This window comes from Antechinus flavipes, chromosome 4 (genome assembly GCF_016432865.1).
Source record: "Antechinus flavipes isolate AdamAnt ecotype Samford, QLD, Australia chromosome 4, AdamAnt_v2, whole genome shotgun sequence".
NCBI classification, from domain to species: domain Eukaryota; kingdom Metazoa; phylum Chordata; class Mammalia; order Dasyuromorphia; family Dasyuridae; genus Antechinus; species Antechinus flavipes.
This window is the reverse complement of record NC_067401.1, coordinates 93,477,758-93,493,839: the sequence shown is the minus strand read 5'-3', so window position 1 is coordinate 93,493,839 and position 16,082 is coordinate 93,477,758. Positions and strand designations below refer to the sequence as shown.

Here is a 16,082-nt window from a genome sequence, read left to right as displayed (position 1 = left end):
TCAAAACAAAGAGAAAATTGCAGATTAACATCTTGAGTGAAAACTGAATAAATATTTCAAATAAAATATTATCAAGGAGAGTACAGCAACAAATCATAAATATTATACACTATAGCCAGGTTGGATTTTGTAAAAAGAATGTAGTTAAAATTAGGAGAATTATCAAAATAATAGAACATACTAATAACCCAAAATCACATAACTATATCAGTAGAAACAGAAAAAGCTTTTAACAAGATAAAACACAAACAAAAGGAACAAACTGACTATTTTTTATATGACAAGTAATGTCTGTCTAAAATCGAATCAACAATATACAATGAAGAAAACTAGAGGCCTTTGCATAAAATGAAGAATAAAGCAAAGTTCTTATTGTCACCATTCCTATTTGACATAACATTTAAAATGTAGCATTAAGACAATAAAAATTTGAGGAAGTAAGCATAGGCAAAGGAGAAACAAAATTATCTGTTATTATATATGGTGATTTACTTAGAAAAGCACAGAGTAAACCAAAAATTAATTGAAACAACTAATAAGCCTACATAAATTATTAGCGTTTCTAAGTATTCTAATACACTAATTGTGAATTGGTCCTGGCATTCTGCTGATCAATTTGGAAACCTTTGATCCCGACATTCTACTGTAGACTCATATTTCAAAGAGTTTAATAAAAAAGATAACAATCCATATTTACAAAAATATTTCTAAGAGGTGTTTTTGGTAGCAAATAGCTGGAAAGCAATGAAATTTCTCTCCACTGGATAATAGGTGAACACATTATGATATATTGATTAGTGGAATATTATTGACCTGTAATAAATGATTAAAGGGATTTTTTCAGAAGAACATGGGGAAGACTTACATGTACTGATAGAGTTTCATATGAAGGGAATACAGTAGCAGCAACTGTACAAAAATAAACAATTTAAAAACCTTAAAGTTCTTGACAAGTGTGAAGATCAACCATGTTTCCAGAGGACCTATGGTAAATCATACTACTCACCTTCTGACAGAAGTGATGGAGCCAGCAAGCAGATTGAGAATGTATTTTTTGACTTGTCCAATTTAGGAATTTGTTTTACTTTGTGATGAATATCAGTTTCAAACGTTTTCATTATCTTGGTGGGGAAAAATTGAAACTTGAGAAAATAGATTTTTGTTAATTAAAAACAGAAATTATTGAGATTACATATATGCCCTGCACTCAGTCTCCCCAAACAATGCTTCTTTATTATTGTAGAGATACTTGTCATTGTTTCAGGCCATATTAATAGCTACCAATATCTAGCACTGCAGTTTAATTTAACTATTTAATATCAATTAGCTTCAAAATATAGCACTTCAAACATATAGCAAGAACAAAAATACTAACATTTTCCTCCAATACATTGAGAGCATATTCTCCCATTAAAACACCTTTGTCTCTGAGGAGAGTTGGCTTAGCACACTTTCTACATGGCATTCGTCCTACATTCAAATATGATATCATTCTTGAATGAGTGCGAGTCTCAGCTATTGCTGGTTGGGTTTGAAGGTCATACATTAGCATATTAATGTTAGGTGACTATAAAAGTCTTCATAGACTCAATTTCTGGACTTTGAAGGACTCACCTAAAACAAAAGTGCAAATACTGACAAAGAAAGGAGTCCACATTAATGGGGTGACATAGTAATCTCAGATGGTTGAAGACTTTTACTCTTACACCATTGTTTCTTATTGCATACTGTCTACCAAGAAGTCCTTTGAAGAGATTTTCAAACCAAGATAAAGAGACTAGACCAAATAAAGACTTTTTGGTTCCAAAGTAGGCCAAAATAATTTTGCACAAATTACCCAAGCCCAAAGTATGGTTTCTTAATTGTAGCTTGTTGATGAAACTAGTATCCACAAAAATGATTAGCACACTCAAGTCAATTTAGAATCTATATCCATACTCTCCATAATACATCTTCTTGACCATTCAGAAGTAGGCTTCATAGCTTCTTTTACATTCAGAATTATGTTTTCAGGGTTTCATGGCCCTACTCCCTATCATACTGATAACTTTGGAGAAAAAAATTCAGTTAAGACATTGTCATAATTCGCTTTGTAGCTAGTTGTGAAGTTAGAAGTCAAAAAGAAAGTGGAGGCACCACATATTTGGAGAAACATTTTTAAAATTCCTTTGTTGAAATGAAGGAAAATGTTATATAAAATAAATAGAATCAAATATAAAAATATTAAAAGTTATATAAAATGTAAAAAAAGATTTGATAAAGTCTGATAAAGGGAATTTTTAGGATGTTAGTTGGTTTAGTTTGGTTTGGTGGGTGAAAAAACTCCTTTTATATGATCAGAAATCTTCTGTAGTTCTCTATATCTTGTTTGGTCATACACTCTTCCCTCATCCATAAGTCTAAAAATTAAATTTTTCCTTGTTCCTTTGATATATTTATTATGTAATAGTTTTTGTCCAATTCATACATCCATTTGGAAATTATTTAGCTATCTAATGTATGAAATTAATGTATACCTAGTTTTTAGTAGACTGTTTTCCCAGCAGTTTTTGTGAAATAATGAATTCTTATTTCAGGTAGTTAAGGCCTTTGAGTTTACTTCTTTATATTTAAATTTAGTATGTTCTTTTGCTTCTTCATTTAAAAAAATTATTATCAGTTACAAATTCCCTCCCTCCTTCACCCTCCTCTCCCACCCATTAAGAAAGCAAGAAATATGATTTCCATTATACATATGAAGGTTTTTCTGTATGTAAAAGTTTGAAATGTAGTACTATTAGGTCCCTTTTTTACTTTTCATCATTATTTCTCTTGAAACTTTTGATCTTTTGTTTCTCCAAATGAACATTCTTTTTAAAGCTCAACATTTTAATCTTTTGATAATTTTATTAGTATGACAATTAACAGGTAAATTGATTTAGGTAGTTTTGCCATTTTTTTATTATGTTGACACAGCCTACTCATGCAATTAAAATTTCTCCAGTTTTTTTTTTTTGATGTGTTTGTGTCCATGAAGAGTGCTTTTATATTTGTATTCATGTATTTTCTGTGTATAGGTATTGGTAAGCAAACTCCCAAGTTGTTACAATGATAGTAATAATGATAACAATGATTATTATTATATTTAACATTTGTAATATACATATCATGTGTCAGATACTCTCCTGAGCACTTTACACTTATTTTAGTTGGTCCTCACAACAACTCTGGGAGATAGATGCTATTATTATCCCTGTTTTACATAGGAGAAAACTGAACCAAACAAAGGCAAAGTGGCTTGACCAGGGTGACACAGCTGGTAGATGTGTGTGTGTGTGTGTGTGACAATATTAGAACTCAGGTCTTCTTATCTTTAGGCCCAGTACATTATATATTGCACCACCTAGCAACAATCTGTAGTCATTTTATATAGCATATATCCTTATTTATTTATTTTTGCTGAGGCAGTTGGGACTTGCTCAGGGTCACACAGCTAAGAAGTGTTAAATGTCTGAGGTCAAATTTGAACTCAGGTCCTCTTGACTCCAGGGCTGGTGCTCTATTCACTATGCCACCTACCTGCCCCTTTGGAATATATCTTTGCTGCATTTTCCTACTGGGTTTTGTTAGTTTGTTAGTTAGATTCAAGCCCATAAAGAATTCATAGAAGAGCTCAAAAAGGGAGTTTAAAATCAAATAAGGGAGGTAAAAGAAAAATTAGGAAAATAAATTACAATATTAGCAAGAGAATCATGAAAAAAATGGTCGACAGTTTGGAAAAAGAAAATAGCTCCTTAAAAAAATAGAATTGACCAAATTGAAAAGGAGGTGCAAAAGTTAATTGAAAAAAACCAATTCCTTAAAAATGAATAATCTAAATAAAAATAATAAATAAATAATAAAGTCAAATAAAATCAAAAGAATGAAAAAAGAAGAAAACATAAAATATCTTATTGGAAAAATAATTAATCTAGAAAATAGATCTAAGAGAGATAATTTAAGAATCACTGGACAACCTGAAAGCCATCATCAAAAGGTGTACCTGGAGACATATTTCAAGAAATTATCAAAGAAAACTGGTTCTAGAACCAGAGGGTAAACTAAACATGCATCAAAAGAATCCATCAAACATTTCTGGGCAGATATCACAAAATGAACATCATAGCCAAATTTCAGAATTCTTAGGCTAAGGAAAAAATATTACAGATAACTACAAAGAGACAAATATTAGGGAATTACAATCAGGATACACAGGACTTAGCAGCTACTACATTAAAGGATCAGATGGCATGGAACATGTGTCCATGAAAATAGAATTAATATTTAAAAAATCCATCTCAAAAGATACCTGGCTATTTAAAAAAATATTTCACAGTTCAGTTTATATTTTCATACCCTTATTTATTCTTTTAGAAATTAATTTCTGTTCACATCATTCAACATCAGGTTCGTATATGTCTTTCCAGACTTTTCTAAAATTATTCTGATCATATCTTCTTATAGGATAATGTTACATTATATTCATATAACATAACTAATTTAGCCAATTCCTGGTTGATGGGCATCTATTAAATTTCCAGTTCCTTGCCACCAGAAAAAGAATTGCTAGAAACATTTTTGCACATAATGGATCCTTTTCTCTCTTATGATCTCTTTGAGATATAGATCTAGTAATGATATTACTGGATCATAGAGTGTACACAGTTTTATAGATAGCCTTTTGGGTATAGTTTCAAATTAGCACCCAAATTCTTAAAGGAGAAGTTAAGTGAGTTACAGGAAGAAATAGACAACAAAACTATATTAGTGAGGAATCTTAACTGTCTCTTCTCAGAACTTGATGAGTCCAACCAAAATAATTAACAAGAAAAAAATTGAGGTGAATAGATTCTTAGACAACTTAGTTTTGTTAGAACTTTGGAGAAAATATAAATGAGGATAAAAAAATACGCTTTTTTCAGCTGTAACAAAATTACCTGGACAAAAATTGACCATGTATTAAGGCACTGAAAACTTCAAAATCAAGGGTAGAAAGGCCAAAATATTGAATGCTTCCTTTTCATATCATAATGTAATAAAAATTTCATTCAATAAAGGACAGTAGAAAATAGAGTAAATTAATCAGAAACTGGATGGTCTAATCTTATAGAATGAGAATCAAATTTACCATAGTTAATGACTATAAATCTAAGATTTGATAAACCCGAAGACTCCAGTCTCCAGGATAAGAACTCACTCTTTTAGAAAAACTTCTGGGAAAATGAAGTATAATCCAATATCTTCACATATTCTTAGTGTATACAATTCAATTAATGATCAGGTATTGGTTATAGTATTTTTTAGTATTGACTTGTGTATGTATGAAAATGCAGTTAATAAAAAGAAGCTATCTCAAAATACTTATCTCAAAAAAATTTCACTATAACAATTCACTTTTTTTTTTTTGGTTTGACTTTTAGAATTTAAAGTAATGCACATTAATTTACTCAGTTTTAGAAATTGATCTTAACTTTTCTAATTAGATGGAGCGGAAGCCACATCAGATGGGGTCAGCCATTCAGATTACGGCATGTAACAACTGGCAAATATTTAAGCCTTATGGATGACAAAAGCCTTCTACTGATGGATAAAGAGAAAGCTGATGTCAAATCAACAGCATTTAGTTTCCGGTCTTCTAAGGTGGGGAGTTTTTTTTTTTTGTTTGTTTTTTTTTGTTTTTTTTAACTGTACTAATCATTCTGTTTCTCTTAACTCCTTCAGTTTTTTTCACACTTTTTGGATTCCTGAAAGTCAGGGAATGTATGTTGAAACTAAATAGGCTTCTTGTTGTTAGCTGTTTAGGGACGTCCCACTCTTTGTGAATCCATTATGGGGTTTTCTTGGCCAAGATACTAGAGTGTAGCTAATATTTGTAGCTAATCTGTTCTGTTGGCTGACTTCTGTTTTTTAGTATCAAATCATTTTGATGATTAAAGCTTTATAGTATAGTTTTAAATATATTACAGTTAAGTCTTTTTAATTCTCACTATAAAAATAATTTTTCTTGAGATTTTTGGCCTTTTGTTCCTCCAGAAGAACTTTATTATTTTTTCTTCTGGCTTGATAAAGTAATCCTTTGATTATTTAATTAATATGGTGTTGAACAAGCAAATTACTTAGGTAGTTTTTTTTTTTTTTAGTTTTTTTATGGTTTGCCTATGAGCAGTTAATATTTCTTCAATAATTTTGACATATCTTTATTTGAGTAAAGGGTATTTTGTAGTTATATTTATATAGCTGTTCTGGCAGGTAAATTCCCTACTGTTTCATACATTCTATTGTTATTTTAAGAGGATTTTTTTCTATATATTTCTCACAGGTTTTATTTGTTAGAAAGGCTATTTATGCTAAATAGAGTCAATAAATATTTATTAAATGCATACTTTGTGCTAGCCACTGTACTGACCCTAGGGATTAAAAGAAAGTGCTGAATGTGATAATCCCTACCCCAAGGAACTCACCATCTAATGAGGAAAGTGACATATAAAAAGAAGCAGAAAAGCAAATGGTGATGGTTGGTTCAGGTGCATGGTGAAGTCCTGAAACCAGGATGGAAAATGAGATGAGGAAGTATGATTTACAGAGTTGAACTCATATTTCAGAATTATGAGTTTCTGAATTTCATGAAATCTAGATCATCTGAATGAGTAATACTAAAATTAAATTCCCTTTAAGAGTAAAAGGGTAATCTCTTCAAACAGAGAGTCAAGGAGGAGCTTCTAGATGTCCACTTCTATCCCCCTCCTAAATCCCTTCTTTATCTTTCCAACCAGAGGGAGAGTGGGAATCTTGGGGCAAGAGGTTTTTAAGGAGATGTGAGTTTCAAAGATGATTTCATCTTATAGAATGATGAGTTTCTGGAGACAAAGAAATCCAGGAAATAAATCAAGTAGTAGATGTGGGTTTATTTTTTATTGATTATTTTTATCATGTAAGCATACTAAAGTTATTTTTTCAGTTAATTTTAGTTAAAACTCTGATGTTCTCTAAGTAAATTTATATATGATATGCATAAATTGCATAATTTTGGTTATTTTCCTTTGCTTATTCCCTTAACTTTTTTGTCTTATTGGTATAGCTAGTATTTTGAGCTTAAAATTATTGACATCAAATTAAATATCAAGTAATAATGATGATGAGGGACATATTTGTCTTCCTTGCCCCAGATCTTATTGAAGAGGTCTTTAATTTATCCTTATTATGCATAATGCTGGCTCTTGGTTTTGATGTATAATACTAAATATTAAGAAAAGATCTGTTTTATACCTTTGTTTTATAATGTTCATTTTTATATAGTAGTGGTTGTTATAACTGGTCAAAAACTTATTCTGCATCTTTTGATATAATTATAAGATATTTGTAATGATCAACTGATTATGTTTATAGTTTCCCTAAATTTGAACCATCCCTATATTCTTGGTAATACCAACATGGTCATGCATTATAATCTTTGTGATATGCTGCTAGCTAATACTTAATTTTAAAATTTTACATCAGTTCTTTTAGTTTAATTAGTATTTATATTGCATTTTAAAAAATTAGTTGTTTTTCTAGGGTTCATTTTTATTTGCATGCTCAATTTAGATATTGATGAAAGTAAATAATGAAATAAATTTTGTTTTTTAGGCTTTTTTGCATCCCAAAATTAATGATATATAGTCTTGTTATTGTCTTTAATGAACTTATTATTTATGTCATTTATCCTTTGACCTTTATTTAGTATTAATTTATTTATATTTCAATTAATCTTTGATCATTTATTTAGTTTCCATTTATTGATTATATTTTTTTGCAATAGTTCGTAAAAGATGTGGTTAATATTTCTTCACATGGAATCTCTATTTGGGCCCTTTTTCTTGCCAGAAACAACCCCATACCTTATCTTGTCCCTTCCTGTATTCTTCAGAAGATTTCATCAGCAATCATTTCCTTTCTTTCAAATCTTCAGCCTTTCCATATCAAATGGTTCTTTCTATACTGACTTCAAACATGCCCATATTTCCCCCATTTAACAAAAACTTCACTATTCCCTCAAATTATACTCCTATAATTCTCACCCTTCCTTCCTCCAGCTCTTTCTTGGTCACAAAAGTCACCATATTCCCAGTTTCTTCAATTCCCCTCCTGTTGTTGTGTTCTCATTCTTTTACAGTATTGCTTGCCATCTTCTAACTTTACTGAGACACACTCTCCAAGATTATTAATGATGTCTTCATTGCCAAATCTGATGATCTTTGCTCAGTCCTTATTCTTCATTGTTGGAATCCTTACAAAGTGTTAATTCATTAGAATTGATAGAGACAATAATTATCTAATTTAGCATGGTTCAGTATGAATGATCTGATCTTACAAGGAGATGTAAGATGTAAGATATAAGATGTAAGATCAACTTGAAACAAGGTGATAACTCAATGGAATTGATGAAAGCAATGCTTGTGTGCTTGGGTTTGCACCTTTAAGAATTCACACATTAGAGCTCACACATTAGAACTCACACCTTTGAGAGTTCACACATTGGTTCACATGTTGGAGTTCACAAGTTCTGGAGATTCAGAAGCCAGAAACCCACAATCCCATTCTCTCAGACGAGGAGTCAACCTTTGGGTTCACACCTTTAAGAGATCATACATAAGGAGCTCTTAGAGCTTCAGTCAGTCAGTCACTTCGGAAGATTGCCAGGAGTTGGGAAAGCTAACCGGGCCCAAGGAAAGAGACAAGAGTTGGAAGGAGAAAATAAACGTTTGGATTTTATCAGCTGTCTGCTTTTGGGGTGATTATTACTTTGAACTGAAACTAAGGCTGCCTCCACAAAACCTCCCCAAGAAACCTGCTCCCAGAGAACCATCATATTTTAAAAAAGAAGAGAACACCATACTTCATGACCTTTCTACTGTTTTTGACACTGTTGATGACACTTTCCTCCAAGATCCTCTCTCTAGTATTTTTTTTTTTAATTCTACTTTATCTTGTTTCTTTTCCTGCTTGACTAGCTGCTTCTTCATGGTCTCTTTTGCTGGTTTGTTAGTCATAATTCATTGTGGGTGACTCCTCTGTTTCTATTTTAGGCCTTTTTATCTTGTAGCTTTATAGTCTCTGTTGATTACCTCATTAGATTCCATGCATTTGTTATTCTCTTTCTGCAGAGGCCTCCCAGATCTCATTATGCAATACCATTTCCCTGAAATTCATACCTCATTCACTAGTTGCCCGTTGGACATTTTAGTTTTCTGTTCTGGAACATCTCCCACTCACTATTCAAAAAATGAACTTCACTTTAGCCCTTGAACTTTCCCATTGTCTAGGCTTCCTTATTTCTGTGAAAACATCACCATTTCCCAGGTTCATAATCCCTGTACTGTGTGAGGGAAAATGAGGAGAGACAGAATAAGATATACATTTTTAGATACGTACAATATATATATATTTCTTTTATTTGATTATAATTATTTGTTACAAAAGATGTCTTTTATTTTGATAGGGAAGGAATAAGTGGAAAGTAGAAGGGTAGTGAGTAATACTAAAAAAGAAGAAAATAGAGAGGATCCACAAATCAGTTTTTTTAAAAAATGGAAGTTTAGAAGGAGATATAGATAATTAGGACAGAATTTGAATTACAATGTAAAATTCAAAATATAACTTAAGAAAACAACTTTGTTTTTCATAATGTATACTTATTACCTCATTATCTTTTTCTTTTTTCCTTTTTTAATAATAGCTTTTTATTTTTCAAAACACATGCAAAGATAGTCTTCAACATTTACCTTTGCATAACTTTGTAGTCTATATTTTTCTCCCTCTTTCCTCACCTCCCCCTTCTCTTAGAAAGCAAGTAATCTAATGTAGCTTAAACATGTGCAATTCTTCTAAACATATTTCCACATTTATCATGCTGCACAAGAAAAATCAGATAAAAAAAGAAAAAAAATTAGAGAAAAAGCAAACTAGGAAACAACAAATATCCTTTTTAAAAACAAACTTTTGAGGATTTTAGTCTTAACACTAATCTTAGCATGGAACCTTGCTTTTTTTCTTTACCCATTGTTCTCATTCTATTTTGTTTTGAGTCTATATCTGATTAAGAATCTTAGTTCATGTGTCAGCTTGGCATTTTTTTTTAAATTTAGTAACTCCAATCATCTTTTCCTAAGAGGAATACAACTTATATAATTTATTTCAAAAGTTCTTCCTAGTTGATAGATATGCTTTCTCAGATTCTCTCAGGAGAAATCAGCCCTTTTGACTTGATGAAGACTGTCAGAAAATCATATCACCCTAACCTTAACATACATGCACACCTCTATACACACACAATGTGCATGCATACATACAATGTGTATATAATACTAGCAAATAATATAAATTCAAAATGTGAAAACTACCTAAGAAATTCCGTTCAAATTTTGTTTTTATAAGCTATTCAATACTCAAAAGACAAATAAATAAGAAAGTAGAATACCACAGAGATCTCAAATGGGAATTCCCTGACATTAGTCGACAATAATAATAATAAATGCAGATATGGGATGTTATTGTCCACAGAATGGTATCTGCGAGGAAAATTTTATAAGTATCTCAATCTACTGATGACTAAGTTAAAAAAAAAAAAAAACAACTCAATACAGTAGTACTATTATAGTCCCTCTATCATAGTTAATATTCTAGGGATCTGTCTAATTAGGATCCATTAATTCCTTTTATTCTAAGATAGCTTGCTTACTCAAATTTTATGTTGTCCTTTGGAAAAGATTTAATATTTAAACTGCTATTTGCTAGATTGGATGACTTTGGTTTTACAAATGGGGAAGCTCAATATTTATATAATAATTAAGACTTACTAAGAAAGAATATCTTTGACAAATAAGTTGGAAGAGATGTAGATTTGGAGGGCAAAGTGAGATGAGTTTAGCTTTTGATTATTTGATTTTGAGGTATCTGTGGACTATCACAAGTTAAATATCCAATAGGCAATTAGTAATGTTGGTGTAAAGTTCAGAGGAGAGACTGTGACTGGATATATAGAGAAAGAGAATTAGAGAAAGTTGTTAGTAAATAGAAGAAAAACTCTACAACAGAGAACTGAGTAACATCCATTAAAAAACATTTTTATTTGAATATTTTTAAGTCATTTTTTTTTACTTTTGACTCAAAAATTCCCTCTCTCCTACCCGAGTCTTTGAGAAAATAAGCAATCTTATTGATTACAAATGTGAAATCATTTAAAATATATTTTACAATAATGACATTATAATGAAAACAGAACAAAAATAATAAGAAAAATAAAATTCAAAAAAAGAAAGATTTAATCTTCATTCAGAGTTTATCAGTTCTCTCTCTGGAGGTGGATAACATTTTCTTTCATGGGTCCTTTGGAATTGTCTTAGATCATTGTTTTGATTAGAGACATATAGAAAGTCTTTTATAGTTGATCATCTTCACAATATTGTTGTTACTATATGCAATATTTTCTTGGTTTTGCTTCCTTCAATTTGCATGAGTTCATGTAAGTCTTCCCAGGTTTTTCTGAAATCATTCTGCTTTTCATTTTTTCTAATACAAAATATTCCATCACAATTATATACCACAACCTCTTCAGCCAATTCCCAATTTATAGTCATTTCCTCAATTTCTAATTCTTTGCCACCACAAAAAGAGCTGCTATTAATATTTTTGTATGGATAGTTCCTTTCCATTTTTTCTGTGGTCTCTTTAGTAGTGGTATTTTCTGTATCAAAGAATATGTACAGATTTGTAGTTCTTTTGGCATAATTTTACATTGTTCCCCACAACATATGGACTAGTTAAGAATCCCACCTACAGTGCATTAGTGTCTCAATTTTTCTACTTACCCTTCAAAATTCTTTTTTTTTTTCTGTTAGGCATTCTAACAGGATCAGGTGTTATCTTAAAGATGTTTTAATTTTCAATTCTCTAAACAACAGTGATTTGAAACATTTTTTTCACATGACATTGATAGTTTTGATTTCTTCTTTTGAAAAATCCCTGTTGGACTTCCGGTTAAGATGGCGGAGAGGAGGCTCATAGTTGCATAAGCTCCGCGCTTTCTCTCACTATCCACTTCATTACAAGCCTCTGAATCAATGCTTGACTGAAAAAAACCCACAAATAGTTACCAAGAGAAGCCATCCTTGAGATCCGCCAAGAAAGGTCTGTCTTTACTGGAGGGCTGGGGCGGTTTTAGATCGGGCGCAGGCTGAGGGCAGCGGCAGTGAGAGCACGGGAGCAGAGCTGAGAGGGGGTGGGGAGCGATCGTAGCCGTCTCTGCGGGGAGAGCTTCGCTACAGGTTTGGAACCTGCAGCAAGTCAACAGCCCAGCAGAGAAGCTAAAAACACCGGGGCTGAAGAACACAACCCCAAACAGCTGGAGTCTCTCAGGACCTGGCCCCCCCCCCTTCCCCCCCTCAGTGACTCAGCACGCTTTGGGATCTCAGAGCGCAGGCGCAGCACAGTCCTGCTAGTGCCTCACTACTGCCACCTGCAGTCTGTAGAGGAAGCTCGATAACACACCCAGCCCCCCCCCAAAGAAAGACTCCAGTTTTTTCTGTTTTTCTTTGGTAGTTTATCTCTGATTAATAGACAGAATGAGCAAGAAGCTGAAGAGGACTTTAACCCTTGACAGCTTCTATACAGATAGAGAGCAGACTCTAAATCCTGAGGAGACTAAAAACAGGCAGTCCCCAGGTGATTCCCCAAAGGAGGAAATCATCTGTTCCTCAGCACAGATGAACCTCATAGAAGTGATTAAAAAGGCTCTCACAAGGGAGCTAGAAGAAAAATGGGAAAAGAGTCTGGAGAAAGTTAAAGAGAGAGTGGATAAAGAAGTAAAATCCTTGAAAAATAGGATTAGTGAACTGGAAACAGAAAACAGCTCTCTAAAAAACAAAATTGGCGAAATGGAAAAAAATTCCACAGAACAAAAGAACTCAATTGGACAATTAGAGAAAGATTTTAAAAAAGTGAGTGAAGAGAATACTTCACTGAAAATCAGAATTGAACAAGTGGAATTGAATGACTCGAGGAGACAAGAAGAATCAGTCAAGCAAATCCAAAAAAATCAAACAATGGAGAAAAATGTGAAATACCTTCTGGGGAAGACAACAGACCTGGAAAACAGATCCAGGAGAGACAATCTGAGAATCATTGGACTCCCAGAAAAACATGATGAAAAAAAAAGCCTGGACACTGTCTTCCAGGAAATCATCAAAGAGAACTGCCCAGAAGTCATAGGAACAGAGGAAAAAATAAACATTGAAAGGATTCATCGATCACCCACTGAAAGGGATCCTAAAATCAAAACACCAAGGAATATAGTGGCCAAATGCCAGAACCCTCAGGTGAAAGAAAAAATATTGCAAGCGGCTAGAAAAACCCAATTCAAGTATCAAGGAGCCACAATAAGGATCACCCAGGATCTGGCAGCATCCACATTAAAAGATCGAAGGGCCTGGAATATGATATTCCGAAAGGCTAAGGAACTTGGTATGCAACCAAAAATAACTTACCCAGCGAGAATGAGCATCTTTTTCCAGGGAAGAAGATGGACATTCAACGAAGTAAGCGAATTTCATCTATTTCTGATGAAAAAACCAGAACTTAACAAAAAGTTTGATCTACAAATATAGAACTCAAGAGAAATCTAAAAAGGTAAAGATTAATCTTGGGAACTATATTTGGACTATATAGATGTATAAAGAATACATGTATACCTTGTTCTAGAAATTGATGTGGAAAGGACATTGTACCAGAAAAAGGGTAAAGTGGGGGTAGTACATCTCATGAAGAGGCATAGGAAACCTATTATATCTGAGAGAAAGAATGGAGGGGGATGAATATAGTGGGTATCTTACTGCCTTCAGAATTGGCTTTAAGTGAAAAATCTTAAGACATATTCAATCTATGGTGAAACTTCTCCCATCTCATTGAAAAGTGAGAAGGGAAAAGTGGAAAGGGAAGGAATAAGCTAAGCGGAAGGGAATACGGGAACTGGGAGGGAAAGGGGTAAGATAGGGGGAGGAACTCTAAGGCGGGGGGAGGGACACTAAAAAGGGAGGGCTGTGAGAAGCAAGGGGTGCTCACAAGCTTAATACTTGGAAGGGGGGGAAAGGGGAAAGAAGGGAGGAAAGCATAAACCGGGGTTAACAAGATGGCAAGTAATACAGAATTGGTCATTCTAACCATAAACGTGAACGGGGTAAACTCCCCCATAAAGAGGAAGCGGTTAGCAGAATGGATTAAAAGCCAGAATCCTACAATATGTTGTTTACAGGAAACACACCTGAAGCGGGGAGATACATGCAGGTTAAAGGTAAAAGGTTGGAGCAAAATCTACTATGCTTCAGGTGAAGTCAAAAAAGCAGGGGTAGCCATCCTGATCTCAGATCAAGCTAAAGCAAAAATTGACCTAATTAAAAGAGATAAGGAAGGACACTATATCTTGCTAAAGGGTAGCATGGATAATGAAGCACTATCTATATTAAACATATATGCACCAAGTGGGGTAGCATCTAAATTCTTAAAAGAGAAACTAAGAGAGCTGCAAGAAGAAATAGACAGTAAAACTATAATAGTGGGAGATCTTAACCTTGCACTCTCAGAATTAGATAAATCAAACCAGAAAATAAATAAGAAAGAAGTCAAAGAGGTAAACAGAATACTAGAAAAGCTAGATATGATAGATCTCTGGAGAAAATGTAATGGAGACAGAAAGGAATACACTTTCTTTTCAGCAGTTCATGGAACCTATACAAAAATTGACCATATATTAGGACATAAAAACCTCAAACTCAAATGTAGTAAGGCAGAAATAGTAAATGCATCCTTTTCAGACCACGATGCAATGAAAATTACATTCAACAAAAAAGCAGGGGGAAGTAGACCAAAAAATAATTGGAAACTAAATAATCTCATACTAAAGAATGATTGGGTAAAACAGCAAATCATAGACATAATTAATAACTTCACCCAAGAAAACGATAATAATGAGACATCATACCAAAATGTATGGGATGCAGCCAAAGCGGTAATAAGGGGAAATTTCATATCTCTAGAGGCCTATTTGTATAAAATAGAGAAAGAGAAGGTCAATGAATTGGGTTTGCAATTAAAAATGCTAGAAAAGGAACAAATTAAAAACCCCCAGTCAAACACTAAACTTGAAATTCTAAAAGTAAAAGGTGAGATCAATAAAATTGAAAGTAAAAAAACTATTGAATTGATTAATAAAACTAAGAGTTGGTTCTATGAAAAAACCAACAAAATAGACAAACCCTTAGTAAATCTGATTAAAAAAAGGAAAGAGGAAAATCAAATTGTTAGTCTTAAAAATGAAAAGGGAGAACTCACTACTAACGAAGAGGAAATTAGAGCAATAATTAGGAGTTACTTTGCCCAACTTTATGCCAATAAATTCGACAACTTAAATGAAATAGAAAAATACCTCCAAAAATACAGCTTGCCCAAACTAACAGAGGAAGAAGTAAATATCCTAAACAGTCCCATCTCAGAAAAAGAAATAGAACAAACTATCAATCAACTCCCTAAGAAAAAATCCCCAGGACCAGATGGATTTACATGTGAATTCTACCAAACATTTAAAGAACAATTAACTCCAATGTTATATAAACTATTTGAAAAAATAGGGATTGAAGGAGTCCTACCAAACTCCTTTTATGACACAGATATGGTACTGATACCTAAACCAGGTAGGCTGAAAACAGAGAAAGAAAATTATAGACCAATCTCCCTAATGAATATTGATGCTAAAATCTTAAATAAAATATTAGCAAAAAGATTACAGAAAATTGTCACCAGGATAATACACTATGACCAAGTAGGATTTATACCAGGAATGCAGGGCTGGTTCAATATTAGGAAAACTATTAACATAATTGACTATATCAATAACCAAACAAACAAAAACCACATGATCATCTCAATAGATGCAGAAAAAGCATTTGATAAAATCCAACATCCATTCCTAATAAAAACACTTGAGAGCATAGGAATAAATGGACTTTTCCTTAAAATAGTCAGGAGCATATATTTAA

At 32.7% G+C, this 16,082-nt stretch overlaps 1 protein-coding gene across 1 annotated transcript in view; it reads left to right on the top strand.

Moving 5' to 3' along the window:
• RYR2 (ryanodine receptor 2) overlaps positions 1–16,082 on the top strand; it is a 522,738-nt gene that overhangs the window by 90,445 nt on the left and 416,211 nt on the right. The window contains exon 12 of the mRNA XM_051996568.1: positions 5,502–5,658. Within this exon, the coding sequence (XP_051852528.1) occupies positions 5,502–5,658 (157 nt within the window). The remainder of the gene's footprint in view (positions 1–5,501; positions 5,659–16,082) is intronic.